Source organism: Drosophila yakuba, chromosome 2L (genome assembly GCF_016746365.2).
Source record: "Drosophila yakuba strain Tai18E2 chromosome 2L, Prin_Dyak_Tai18E2_2.1, whole genome shotgun sequence".
NCBI classification, from domain to species: domain Eukaryota; kingdom Metazoa; phylum Arthropoda; class Insecta; order Diptera; family Drosophilidae; genus Drosophila; species Drosophila yakuba.
Genome location: NC_052527.2, coordinates 21,685,475 through 21,699,998, shown reverse-complemented (window position 1 = coordinate 21,699,998; position 14,524 = coordinate 21,685,475). Strand labels below are relative to the sequence as shown.

The following is a 14,524-nucleotide window of genomic DNA, read 5'->3' as shown; positions in this document are numbered from 1 at the left end:
TGCGCCCCCCTTGCACAGCACGTCTAATGGCCAAGTTGAGAGATTTCATAGCACCCTAGCGGAAATCGCACGTTGCATCAAGATAGATCAAAACATAACCGAGACGACCGACCTCATTCTATTTGCAACAATAGAATATAACAGAACTGTCCACTCGGTTACAAATAAAAAGCCTCATGAAATAGTTCACGCTATTCCACCAGATTTTGCGGGCACAATAAGAGACAAGATCAAAGAGGCTCAAGAGAAAACACTTAGGTACTCAAATGCACACAAAGACAATAAGCAGAACCAAGTAGGCGAAAAAGTCTGGTTAAAAACCAACAGACGCCTGGGTACCAAATTAACGCCACTCTGCTCAGAAGGCTGATCTGGGCACGACAGTGCTTATTAAAGGGAGGGTGGTCCATAAGGACAACCTTCGTTAAGAGGGTGCCCAATTTAATTTTATATTTTTTATACATTTTTTTATATTATCACTTTTTTATACTTTAGTGACGTCGTTTGTTACTCTATATATTTTATTTTTTTCGCACTTAGGTTAGGAAACTTGATACTCCCGTTAGTCCTACTGACAACTCTCTCTTGGACCATAAAACTAAACGAATACTCACACGCTAACCACATACCAATAATGGACGGAGATATTACTTTATGGGACGAGCACGGTTACATGGGACATACAACGAACGTTACATCGTACGAGACTTACGCAGACGAGACGAAACACGCGATGAACTTCTGCGTGAAGGAGCACATGAGACGGGTACTTGAAACGGACTTGGAACGAATAGAGACTCTTCTGGACACACTAAAGGTACGTCACCGACATGCCCGTAATCTTAATTTCATAGGGACTGCTTTGAAAGCAATAGCGGGGACACCTGACTCTGACGACTGGGACCAGGTGAGGCCTAGACAGGGACAGCTAACGGACTCGGTAAACGGACAGGTAGAAATAAACGACAAAATACAATTGCAATTAAACACACTGACCTCATCCATGAACTCTATTTTAAAATCGGACAACTTAGACACAGACCATTTGTACGAGACAATTTTGGCAAAAAAAACCGTGTTGTAATTCAAGAACTTGAAAATTTAATACTTCCAATCACCCTATCCAAATTAAACGTAAAAAGTCCAATAATCCTGAATGACGTTGACGTAAAGGAGATTGAAGTAAATAAACGACAAGTAAACATCCCACAAACGTTAGCGTGTCAGATATTTTAGAGGTAGCTAGCATAAATACTTTTCAAAATCGAGACTTATTGTACTTTTTAATCAAATTTCCGAAGCCTTTGTTTACTTGTAGAAAAATAAGAATATTCCCGGTACAGCATAAAAATACAATAGAAGATTTCGAGGACGGTAGCACGGTCGCGGATTGCGGTACGGAAACCTTCCCGGTCAAGGACTGCAATGTATCAGCGGGCACCACCTTCTGCAGGAGATCGAAAGCGCCAACCTACGCACAACAACTCATCTCTGGCATGGTCGCCCATTGCAACATCCACCCTGGACACTTGGACCCAGTCACCATGATCGACGAGAGAATGCTCATCACCAACGATGTAACGATAAATATCACCGACGAAAAGGGAATAAGCCGGATGATATCAGGAACTTACCTGGTATCATACACCGAAAAAATTAAAATAAACGGCACCCTTTACGTCAACAATATCGGAACATCAAAGAAGAAAGCCGCAGTTTCAGCCATGGCTCTAGTAAACGTTCTGAGACACCTAGAGCGCCTTAGTCTGTCATCAATTCACGGAATGAGCGTTAAAAATCTGCAGCACATCAACCACCTCCAATCCCGACTGCCAACACCTGGATCTTTTGCTCTGTCTCCTCCACAGCCTCAATAACCCTGGTCATCATCTTTCTTATCTACCGTCTGAAAGCCAAACGTCAACAACCATCTAAGACCATTGAATCCGGGGACGACTTCATCTTAAGACAAGGAGGAGTTAACACGAGCAAGTCAGAGGGGTGCGACGACCCGCCGAAATGCCATCCAAGACCGGATGGAACTCCAGACGGCACAAGGCGCTGACTAAGCGCTCTGCTGGGTCCGCTGCCTCCAACCGAAGACTTGGCGGCCTTAATAAATTTGATTTGCATTTAGGTTGTAAGATACTAGAATTCAGAGCAGTTGGCTCTAATAAAAAAGAACCATACAAACGTATTTGGTTTAATTTATACAAGGCTTTTATTAAAATTATTAACGACGATAATTATTTAAGTTTAAAACCAATAAGACATAAATAATGATGATACATTTTAAAAAGATGCTATTTATAATATTTGCCTAAGTACAAATGGCTATTATTCATTTTTTATATTTTTGATAAAACGCCTATGAGTTGCCATTTCTGAGCTCTTCAAAAGCCTGTCAAGAAAAAGCAATGGAGGTTAACCTAGAATTGGAAAAATTTATTGTTTAAATTGTTTAAATTTAAGATAAAAAAATATTAAGATTTTGAAGTAAATATGAAAAATAATCATTTTACACCAGCTAATTTAAGCACAAAGTAATAAGTACAAGAGAGACGCTATAGTCAAGTTCCTCGTCTATAAGTTATCCGTTACTCAGCTGTTGGGAGTGCGAGTAAGAAATTCAAAAATGGTAATATGATACTTGTCCCATGACAGTGGGTCGGTAACTCGTCCTTCTAACTAATACATACTTTTAAACGAATCTAGTTTATCTTTTTACTCTGCGAGTAACAGAAATAAAAATATGTTGTGGTCCCTACAATGTAATAATTCCATTTAAAACTGTAAGTGGTCAGAGTTAGCCTTTTATAAAAATACACATATTCACACCTACGATGGCGATATTCTGCCTAGCCGATTACATTCTGGTAAGGGCAAAGCAGAAGCTTATTTGAGCATTGGTGTGAAAATATCGACTATTGATGTAAAATAATATTACGTCTATGAAGAATAATCCCTATATAACAAAAATTTGTAAAAATGTACTAATTTTAACTATGGCTGCCGATTGGACAGGTAAGTCGGTTAACTTCGGCTTAGGGATAAATCAACTCACTCCAAATCATCTAAAAGACAGCTTGATAGTGCCCTTAACTTAACAATGTGATGAAAACGCAAGACCGCACAGTATGCCATTGGTTTTTGTTATGCAGAACTTTAGATGTTATATAATACTCAGGGTCCAACATGGGGATGACTTTATGGGATTTAAGTATTGTTCCACCCTCTCAACATTAAATGAGGCCGTAGACGGCTTAGAAAAGACGTGTTAAACAAATATATAACTTTTAGTCAATGTTCATTTGGCATTATAATAAAAATATTGTAGCACTACAAAGCGACGGAACGCTGGGAAAACACTAAGTTGGGTAGCAATAACTTTGTCATTACATTCAGAACACATATAATAAGTCTTATCGGAATGGTAGACCTTATTAGGCTGATTAGTGAAAATCGAGACGGGCTACCCGACTTGCCTGTCTCGATGTAATTGTTTTTTCTAAAAGGGTGTGTCTTTATAAAGGGGAAAGACCTACATATGTGTTTTTACCGATCAAGCTTTCCGGTTAGCCAGGTGGACTACTTTTGTTTTTACCGATCAAGCTTTCCGGTTAGCCAGGTGGACTACTTTTGTTTACCATTAATATAACTTATTAGGCTGATTAGTAAGAATCGAGACTACTTGGTAAACAATTTTTGATATCATAGGTTTTGTACGGATCTCAGTTAAAATCAGGACAAGAATTTGAATGAGTTTGGGGCATCCCTTAAAACGTAAAACTAAAATTTCAGAATGCAGTGTAAATCTTGTCAGCGTCCTGCCTTGCTAAAAATAGAAAAATTGACCTATGTGCTTGCTAAGATTATTTTCTTGCTTAATTACATCTAAAGCCTGCCTGTTTCTTGTAAAAATATTGGGGACAGCGATTCGGAAGTCAAAAAACTCAACCAATCCCTGAACATAGTCGGCAAGGTAGTTAGACATATTCTCATACGTCAATAAACAGTCGTGTTTGTTACACATTCAACGTTTATGCGCCGCCAACTTCTTAAACAACAAGGATTCCAAATCACGCTAACTGACATAGGTTTTCTCATGCACATGGGTTGCCGTCACATGGGTACCCGTTACTCGTAGAGTAAAAGCGTATATTATAATCGTTGCAACGCAACGTATTGCAAAGTATGCAACAAATAAAAGAAAGCGTTTCCGACCACAAAAAGTAAGCATGCAGATTTCAGAACGATAGACGCTGCGGATGTTTGCTAAATGATGTGGCCACGTCCAATTTAACGCCCATAAATCGCCCTAAAGTGCCTAAAGTGTTCAGACATTTTTCTATTTATACCCGTTACTCGTAGAGTAAAAGGGTATACTAGATTCGTTGAAAAGTATGTACCGGGCAGAAGGAAGCGTTTCCGACCATATAAAGTATATATATTCTTGATCAGGATCAATGGCCGAGTCGATTTGGCCATGTCCGTCTGTCTGTCCGTCCGTATGAAGGCTGAGATCTCAGGAACTACAAAAGCTAGAAAGTTGAGATTAAGCATACAGACTCCAGGGACATAAGCCGCTTAAAAACTTTTTGCCACGCCCACTCTAACGCCCACAAACCGCCCAAAGCTGCCACGCCCACACTTTTGAAAAATGTTTTAATATTTTTTCATTTTTGTATTAGTCTTGTAAATTTCTATCGATTTGCCAAAAAACTTTTTGCCACGCCCATTCTACCGCCCACAAACCGCCAAAAACTGTCAGTGTTGAAGACTCTTCTTCGCACTTTCACTAGCTGAGTAACGGGTATCAGATAGTCGGGGAACTCAACTACATATAGCGTTCTTTCTTGTTTTTTTTTTCTTCTGGTCACAGTATTGAGTTATAATTAAATAAACAGTGGGACATAAATAATTTATCAACAAACTTCTGATATCGAATAGATACACCTCTTGATAATGTAAAATGGCACCAAATGACTTCAGTTCAGCAAAATCAATTTTCGTCACAAAAGTCTTTTGTGCAATCGACAGTTTTCCTACCTTGTCAAGAGGTGTTATTATTTGATTCAAAATACTTTGTTATTGTTTTGAGCCTTGGAACAGCTTTAAATGGAAATATAATATATATTTAGATATGTAGAACAAATATTTTGTTACCGGTAACATGTATTACCTGTCATAACTTGCATAAATTCTGCAATAAAAATGTTCTTATTGAATAATTATTTATAAATTGTAAATATTACACAACTTACCGTCAAAATCAACCGTACCAGACCCATCCGCATCAATTTCTTCTATGATCGAATCTAAATCTTGGTTAGAAATCTTATCGTCCAATTCGTGAAGAATGCCCCTTAGTGTTGCAACAGTCAGGTATCCTTTTCCCTCTTTATCATATACACGGAAGGCCTCTTTTAACTCATTTTGAAGTGCTCCCACATCTTCCTCAACTTCAATAAAACGAGCTGCCAGTTTGCAGAACTGGCTAAAATCCAATTTACCAGTTGTTCCCTTATCTACCTCTTTAATAAGTGCCTTTACCGCAGGTGGTTCCAGTTTCTGACCTAATATTTCGAGAATGCTAGATACATCAGCGTGCTCAATCCATCCTGCACCGTCATGGTCAAAAGCCTTGAAAGCGTTCCTAAGGACTTATAAGATTATATTTATTATTTGTAAATAATATCTTTATTTAAAACTACTTCTCAATTGTTCCTTGTCATATTCTCCATCCGCCTGCAAGAACAATGGTTAATTTAATAAAAATTGTAAGATAATGAACTAGGAAATATGTATATATGTATGTCAGCCTAGTGTCTATTTTTCAAAGAAAAATGTACTTTAAATTTTTATACCCGTTAGTGTTAGAGTAAAAGGGAATACTAATTTGTTGAAAAGTATGTAACAGGTAGAAGGAAGCGCTTCCGACCATATAAATCCGAGTCGGTTATACCATGTCCGTCTGTCCGCCCGTCAGTATGAACGTCGAAATCTCAGAAACTATAAAAGAGATTAAGATTCCAGAGACATTGACGCAGCGCAGTTTGTTTACTCATGTTGCCAAGTAGACTCTAACAAACCGCTGCCACGCCAACACATTGAAATTGTATCATTATACTCGTATAGTAAAAGGGTATCCTAGTTTCGTTGAAAAATATGTAACAGGCAGAAGGAAGCGTTTCCGACCATATAAAGTATATATATTCTTGATCAGGATCAATGTTCCTCTGTCTGTCCGTTCGTATGAACGACGACATCTCAGGAACTTTTAAAAGCTAGAAAGTTGAGATTCATCATGCAGACTCCACTCCCATAAATCGCTCAAAACTTTCATGCCTACACATTTAAAACAAGTTTTGACATTTTTTCACATTTTTTAGCCTTGTAAATTTCTCTCGATTAGCCAAAAATCATTCCCACTCTAACGCTCACAAACTGTCCTTCGCACTTCCACTAGCTGAGTAACGGGTATCAGATCGTCGGGGAACTCGACTATAACATTCTCTCATGTTTTTTTGTAAGCTTTGTAAATTTCTTTCGACAAATCGCCTTAAGCTGCCATGGCCACCCTTTTGAAAATTGCCTATTTTTATCAGTATACCAATAATACTTTGTCTACGCCCCTTTTAAGGTCAAGCCCGCACTTTTGAAAATTTTGTTTTCATTTTATTTTTTCCCAAAATTCAAGAAAAATGTTAAATTCTCTCGTTCGAACTATCGTGATGTGTTATATTTAAAGAATAAGAAGGCAAAAGGTCGCCAGATAAAAATGCAATATTCAAGTAAAGTAGTTATAATCGTATGATGGAAGGGTATAAGTTATTTCTGAAAATGTAAGGCACATAGATAAAGGAATTTCGTACACAAAAGGGGCCCGTTTTCTTATATATATATTTTGGTAACCAAGTAAGTAGGGCGAAGTGGTACTGTCCGGTTGTTCGGTAGGTCGTCTGTCCATATGTCCATATTAACCATAAAAGTTCATAAGAGTCTGTTCTGTACTCTAAAATCTTAAAGGTCTATGTGGATTACAGGTAAATAACAAATACTAAATGTCAATAGACCTGCCGTGGCAATCTGTAATATCTTGTATACCCATTGTATTTTGTATACGCATTCATTAATTAATATGTTTGTAACAGGCAGACTGAAGCGTCACTGACCCTGTTATGTACATATATATGTATGTATGTATATTCTTGATTATGATCACAAACCGAGTTGATATCATTTATGCAACGCCTCAGACTGATTTTTTATCCAAGTCTTCTGATATGCTACTGATAATAACAAATACGTCCACAAACTTCCCAGGACTGTGATGCTCATACTTTTGAAAAATGTTTTGTTTAGCCTATTTCTATCGATTTTCAGAATGTATACATCATGGTCACGATCATTGTAACTCCCACAAATCGCAAAAAAAAAACTGTAAAGTACACAACATTAAAACATTCTCCAAAAGAAGCACCCAGCAAAACCAAAGATGCTCCTAAGAATTTTGGATTTATGTATGTATATGTGTATGTGATACACATTCTTGTGGGCTCCTTTTCCTGGTGGCAAACTCGTTACTCTCCGCTCGAAGAGTTTTTATTAATTAAAGTAATTTCCATGTATTATAGTTTGTTTTGGTTTTTACTCAATATATATTATATAATAAATGCATAAAATAATGAGAAAACGAAAACTACAGAATGAGTTGTTAACTACAATTTAAATGGGGTGTTGACGCGAATAGTGGAGTAGCTCAAAACGATGATATATCTTTTGACAACCTTGACAAAAGGGGATCGCAAGTTAAGCCACGCCCACCGTAATTACACCCACAAATTACTATTACAATAAATAAAACCAGGTTGTACCAGTGAGAAATATAAGAAAGAGTTTTTTCCAAAGCTGTGGAATTAATAGCTTAATTAAAGTTAAAGATATTGAAAACCTTACTATCGTCCTGTGGAGGCCACATATTTATTAATGGTCCATACAATGTTGTCTTTTCAACATCTGAACTAATGTGTTATTTTCGAAAATAAAATTGTCTTTATTTTGTGTTGAATTTTATAATTATTGTAATGGTTTGTTTAGGCCAAGAAAAAGTATTTTTATTTTATTATATTAAGAAGAACAGCCAATTTTATATAAGAAATTGAGCCTGTGCATTAATTAAATTCCATTAATTTTCAGTTTAACCGAAAATATAATATCGTAACTTACCATTTTAAAAAGTTGTTTCTGGTTCTGGTTGTTTATGTAAAAGAAAAACCTTTTATTAAATTATCAAAATACTATATTACAATACGATATTTTTGGTAACTTAAAAAGTATTCCAAAAAAACGTAGGAGCTAAAGAAACAGGGTACAGTACTTTCAATTATCACCAAGCTTTTAAACAATTTGAATTGTTTTATATGCTAGCTAAGTTCATCGGCAATGGAAAATGCCAAAGCTTTACCGAGCGCTAACAATAAAAATGTAAGCGACTACAACTATATACAAACGGCTAAATTTTCATCCTAATCGATGATAAAAAAATAATAAAAAAGAAGCGGTCGGAGAGTAAGGGTGGTCCTAATGCTAAAGTATTATTCCTCAAATTTTAATAGCAATAATAATTATTACAATTTGAATTCTTGTTTTAGTTTGTTGTATTTAGAAGTATGTTTGGTATATAAACAGTGTCAATAAAACCAACATATTTCTTAAATGTATGGTCATATAAGCATTAATATTAAAAGAAGATAACAAACTTTTTATTTGACAGCTTCATCATATTTATATTCTTGACGACTGTTTAAAAAGATGTTTGTATTAACATACTTTTAAAGATAGATTTTCTAATGTATGCAAGTATTAATAATAATTGCACTGTGTGTAGGAGTGCAAACGATAAATTTCAATTTTCTGGAATATATGTAGGAATTTGAAAAAAAATAAAATAATTAAACAAAATTTAAAATTTCAAGAGTGTTCAAGAGTGAGGGTGGTTTGCGGGTTTTAGAGTGAGCGTGGCAAAACGTTTTTTTGCAAATGTAAATGTGCATATGGAAATAATATCAAAACATATTTTATAAATGCGTGGCCACATCTGGAAACAAATGTCGCTGCGTCTATGTCTCTGGAAGTTGCATGCCTGATCTTAACTCTCCAGACTTTTTTAGTTCCTGAGATCGAGATCGGACATGGCTATTGATCCTGATCAATCATATATATACTGAATAGGGTAGAAATCATGAACCAGAATATAATCTATAGAATTGGAAACGCATGAAATACTTAATAGGGTAGAGACCTGAACAAGAAAATATAGAATCAAAAACGTGTGAAATAGGCGTATTACATGCGAACAAGGCACCCCAATCAACAATTCGTTATCCTCTTCAATCAATCCATAAATCCTACGTAGATCCAAAGACCAAAAACAAGCTTTTCGTTTTAGACAACAACAATTCGATCAGAACTGATCAAAGACCAAAAACAAGCTTTTCGTTTTAGACAACAACAATTCGATCAGAACTGATCAAATTTGTATAAAGAAGAAAGTATAAAGGCAGAGGACAAATTCGTATGCATACAGATGATTACAATAACATAGCTGACCAAGATAATAACAACGTTGACGATCCACGAAGATTAATTACTGTATACACAAAACGAGACGTATAAAAATCAGAAAATTTAACAAGCTGAAAAGTGTTCAATACCACAGTCAATACAATTTTTTCCTATCCTATCTTATTTTCTATCTTTCCCATGCCAACGAAGGAAGAAATCTATATAAACGGTGTTATGTTAACTTACATTAATAAAGCGCGGAATTGAAATATTAACCAATTATACTAGTTGGGTATTAAATCAACATGCCAGCCTCCTTGAAAGTGTGCTATTGACTTTTAAGAGACAGGTAGTAAGGTTAGTTTCTATATAGAGCGGCAGGTAATTCCCTTAACAGTGCGTTGGCTACACGCACGATGTTGTCTGATTCTGCGATGGCTTGGCCAAGAAGACACCGTTGTGGAAAAGGAATCGTTAACGATGATTATGCCGTTGACAGCTAGATTTGGTGTAGTCTTCGTCAAGATTTTGCGCACTATCGATCCAACTTGTCCAGATTGTCGTCGATTGGTGAAAGTTCTGGTAGTGCGACCAGGTCGTTTGGCTCGTTTGATGATTGCGACGCCAACGGAGAAGAGTTAAGGATCACCTCGACGTCACCAGCCCCTGTGGTGACCACAGTCCTGTGTCTTGTAACTGTCCACATGGCCGGCCTTTGATATCCGTACTGACAGAGAGATGGACGGACAGACGGACATGGCCAGATCGACTGGGCTATTGATCCTGATCAAGAATATATATACTTTATATGGTCGGAAACGCTTCCGTCTGCCTGTTTCATACTTGTCAACGCATCTAGTATACCCTTTTACTCTACGAGTAACGGGTATAAAAAGCCGGCTATTGCCAAATTCAACTCATATTTCGAGCTGCGCACTTATCACGCTTCCCCATTCATCTGCCATCTGTGTCCTTGGGTCCCCACCAATTGTTACCACTGCGGACGACGCTCATTGACTCCTCCTTTTCGACTAATTTGCCAGTTAGATCGCTTTCAAAATAATAGGTGGGCCTAAAGATTAGTTCTATTTTAAAATTCAACATAAAGCTTGGTGAACGGATTATTACGAGGTCACATCGGCGGGAATTTGTCGTCGAATGATATGTCAGCCCGTGCTAACCTACCCTCAACTCTCATCAAACCCACTTTCACCTCTTTGCATAACAATTTTCGTAGATGGTACAAAAGTGTTGACCAGACGTAAGTTCTAATATCTTTTCTGTACTAAAATAGGCAGAGATAAAGATTTTTGTCATATTGATAACAAAAATCGCAGTCTTAAGCCTTTAGAGCGTTATTCTTCCACAATAACCTTAACAAATATTTAAATCATACAAATTACCTTTGCCTTTCATGCCATTTAATTAGCTTCTTATATATTCCCTTGCAGTCGAAACCTAGCAACTGCGATTACTTCAAACCAAATAAGTTGATCGATATCAGATCAAGATCTCGAATACGAAGTCCACAATGAAGCAACTATTTCAAAACTACCGAGACGATGAGCGGAGGATTGGCGAGAATTACTTGTCCAGTATTCAGGACTTCAACTGCAACAGCAAGCCATTGATTAATATGCCCACGATGCTTGGCGAGGAGAACATTAACTACGCCCACATCATTGTTATCTACTTAACAGCTTAGACACAGCTAGTAGAAAGTCGACTCTAAAAGTGATTCTCCATATCAAAATCGAAAACTTTACATTTCCATATGCGTTGCTATGCGTTCTGAATTGTCGTAATTGTCCCAAATGTTTTAATTCAGATCGGTTGCAGGCAATCCATTATTAACCTTTTTTGAAGGGTGTGGGGCTTAACCTTATTGACGCAGCGAATCATGTACGAGACGAGAGAATTGTCTCATGACTGCATACAGAATATTAGTCCTGATAACCACAAGTGTGAAAGGATATAAGTGGCGCGAGATGTCTGGAATTTTTGGCGTCGAGACGAATAGCCAAATAACATTTTCGTTAAGTTGAAGTTATCATTATCCAGCCTGCGGCATTTATATTTCTTATTATTAACATTTAGGCTAGGTAATTTAGTGCTATGACAAAATAGGTGTTGTTTATTGGTAACGGAACTTGGGTGGCTATATAGCTTTTCATAGCTTAATGTATATATTTTGTTCTGTTTTAATCGTGATTATTATTTTTTTAGTATTTTCTTTATTTTACTTTTTTACTATTCATTTAGGATAAATTTTGGAATTATATTTATTCTTGCTTTAAGTCATAACTCAAGGCGTTAAGAAGTAATTCTATGTTGCAGTTAATTCTATTAAAGTATTGTATTTTACTCGTAGAGTAAAAGGGTATACTAGATTCGTTGAAAAGCATGTAACAGGCAGAAGGAAGCGTTTGCGACCATATAAAGTATATATATTCTTGATCAGGATCAATAGTCGAGTCGATCTGGCTATGTCCGTCTGTCCGTCCGTCTGTCCGTCTGTCCGTCCGTCCGTCTGTCCGTCTGTCCGTCTGTCCGTCCGTATGAACGCTGAGATCTCAGGAACTACAAAAGCTAGAAAGTTGAGATTAAGCATACAGACTCCAGAGTAATAGACGCAGTGCAAGTTTGTCGATTCATGTTGCCACGCCCACTCTAACGCCCACAAACCGCCCGAAGCTGCCACGCCCACACTTTTGAAAAATGTTTTGATATTTTTTCATTATACCCGTTACTCGTAGAGTAAAAGGGTATACTAGATTCGTTGAAAAGTATGTAACAGGCAGAAGGAAGCGTTTCCGACCATATAAAGTATATATATTCTTGATCAGGATTAATAGCGGAGTCGATCTGGCCATGTCCGTCTGTCCGTCCGTCTGTCCGTCCGTCCGTCTGTCCGTCTGTCCGTCTGTCCGTCCGTATGAACGTCGAGATCTCAGGAACTACAAAAGCTAGAAAGTTGAGATTAGGCATACAGACTCCAGGGACATAGACGCGACGCAAGTTTGTCGATTCATGTTGCCACGCCCACTCTAACGCCCACAAACCGCCCAAAACTGCGACGCCCACATTTTTGAAAAATGTTTTAATATTTTTTCATTTTTGTATTGGTCTTGTAAATTTCTATCGATTTGCCAAAAAAACTTTTTGCCACGCCCACTCTAACGCCCACAAACCGCCCAAAACTGCCACGCCCACACTTTTGAAAAATGTTTTAATATTTTTACATTTTTGTATTGGTCTTGAAAATTTCTATCGATTTGCAAAGAAACTTTTTGCCACGCCCACTCTAACGCCCACAAACCGCCCAAAGCTGCCACGCCCACACTTTTGAAAAATGTTTTGATATTTTTTCATTTTTGTATTAGTCTTGTAAATTTCTATCTATTCGCCAAAAAACTTTTGGCCACGCCCACTCTAACGCCCACAAACCGCCAAAAACTGTCTTTCGCACTTACACTAGCTGAGTAACGGGTATCAGATAGTCGGGGAACTCGACTATAGCGTTCTCTCTTGTTTTTGTATTGGTCTTGTAAATTTCCATCGATTTGCTTAAAAACTTTTTGCCACGCCCACTCTAACGCCCACAAGCCGCCCAAAGCTGCCACGCCCACAAACCGCCCAAAGCTCCCACGCCCACACTTTTGAAAAATGTTTTAATATTTTTTCATTTTTGTATTAGTCTTGTAAATTTCTATAGATTTGCCACTTTTTTCCAGGCCTATTCTAACGCCCACAAACCGCCAAAAACGTTCAGTGTTAAAGACTCTCCTTCGCACTTCCACTAGCTGAGTAACGGGTATCAGATAGTCGGGGAACTCGACTATAGCGTTCTCTCTTGTTTTCTTTTAAAGAGTTTGTTTGTCAAAACTTGTTTGTTATTTATATGGTCGGTAATATTCTCGAACCGGTTAATTAAACATCTCATGTCTTTGGAAATTTGCATTAACAAATTTAGAGTTTTCTATAATATTATTTACTTCTGTACCTTTTTTTTATTCTTTATTATTTCTTTTTCCTATGTAGTTGTGAAGAGGGTTCGACTTTGGTCACGTTTTACTTTATGGATCATAGTACTTAATTCCGAGAGCAAGTGGTTAGATATATTTTGGTAAATAATGAAGTTGTTTAAGTCTGTTTTAAGTGTTATAGGAGTTTTCAAATTCGTAAAGTTATCAAGGTACACGTGTTTTGGATCAATAAAGGAATTGAATCAACAATAAACATTATTATTTCTAGATTAAAATGTCAGATATAGAAAAGTAGAACCCCTAGCCTGATTAGATTTAGAGAAAGGGGTCCTACGGTCGCCATAATCATTCCGTCCACTTCGGTTGTTACTGTTGTTATTGTTATGTCTTTTTTTATTATTGTTGCGCCGGTATAGGTTTTGGCGGCCGTTGGATTCTCAGGAGTTCCGGCTCTTATTATCAGACCGATTGATTTGCGGCCTGTAAGGGGATTGCTCTTTTTGGCATTGTTCTTAAGCTTGTTCTATGTTTGTTGTTACGCTCAGTGTTGTTAAATACCGAAGTACTTAATTTGACGTCCTACTTTCGATATTCCTAATAACAGTTTCTCCAAAGACTGAACGAAAAATAATGAACAAATGCTGTTTCCATTAGGTTACAATAGGAGTGTAATTATGTTTAAATATATGTCCACTTAATTTTTTTGTGAGTATATTCCCGTTTGTATTCCTGTAATTCTGTAATGTGAATGTAATAATAGTAAGTAATAGTGTTATTACTTATTCAAGATACAAAAATTGAGAGAAAGGAACAAAGCACTTACATATAATTAAATAATTGCAATAGTCATATGTAAAAAAAATGTAATTTTATTTTACTGAGTGATTACAATATTTATTCTTGAGAAGAACACCGAGCGATTAGGCCTCAAACTGACCTCTGATAATTACTCTGCTTTGATTGACGTTCAA

The 14,524-nt window shown here is 36.9% G+C and overlaps 2 protein-coding genes across 3 annotated transcripts; one reads left to right on the top strand and one right to left on the bottom strand.

Moving 5' to 3' along the window:
- Positions 1 to 2,197: 2,197 nt before the first annotated feature.
- On the bottom strand, positions 2,198 to 8,397 carry LOC6539120 (troponin C, isoallergen Bla g 6.0201). Of its 2 annotated transcripts, XM_039370604.2 has the most exons (6): positions 8,381 to 8,397; positions 8,230 to 8,253; positions 5,715 to 5,748; positions 5,265 to 5,663; positions 5,183 to 5,203; positions 2,198 to 2,429 (listed from the first exon to the last, which is right to left on the bottom strand). In XM_039370604.2, exons 2-6 carry the CDS (start codon positions 8,230 to 8,232, stop codon positions 2,425 to 2,427), a joined length of 462 nt encoding a protein of 153 aa, XP_039226538.1. In that variant the 5' UTR covers positions 8,233 to 8,253; positions 8,381 to 8,397; the 3' UTR covers positions 2,198 to 2,424. The 2 variants fall into 2 exon arrangements, with proteins under 2 accessions (XP_039226538.1, XP_015045293.1); XM_015189807.3 differs by having other exon boundaries at positions 8,230 to 8,389.
- Positions 8,398 to 10,989: 2,592 nt separating this feature from the next.
- On the top strand, positions 10,990 to 11,946 carry LOC6539121. The gene has a single exon (XM_039370605.1). The coding sequence runs from the start codon at positions 11,099 to 11,101 to the stop codon at positions 11,270 to 11,272; it is 174 nt and encodes a 57-aa protein (XP_039226539.1). The 5' UTR covers positions 10,990 to 11,098; the 3' UTR covers positions 11,273 to 11,946.
- The last annotated feature ends 2,578 nt before the right edge of the window (positions 11,947 to 14,524 follow it).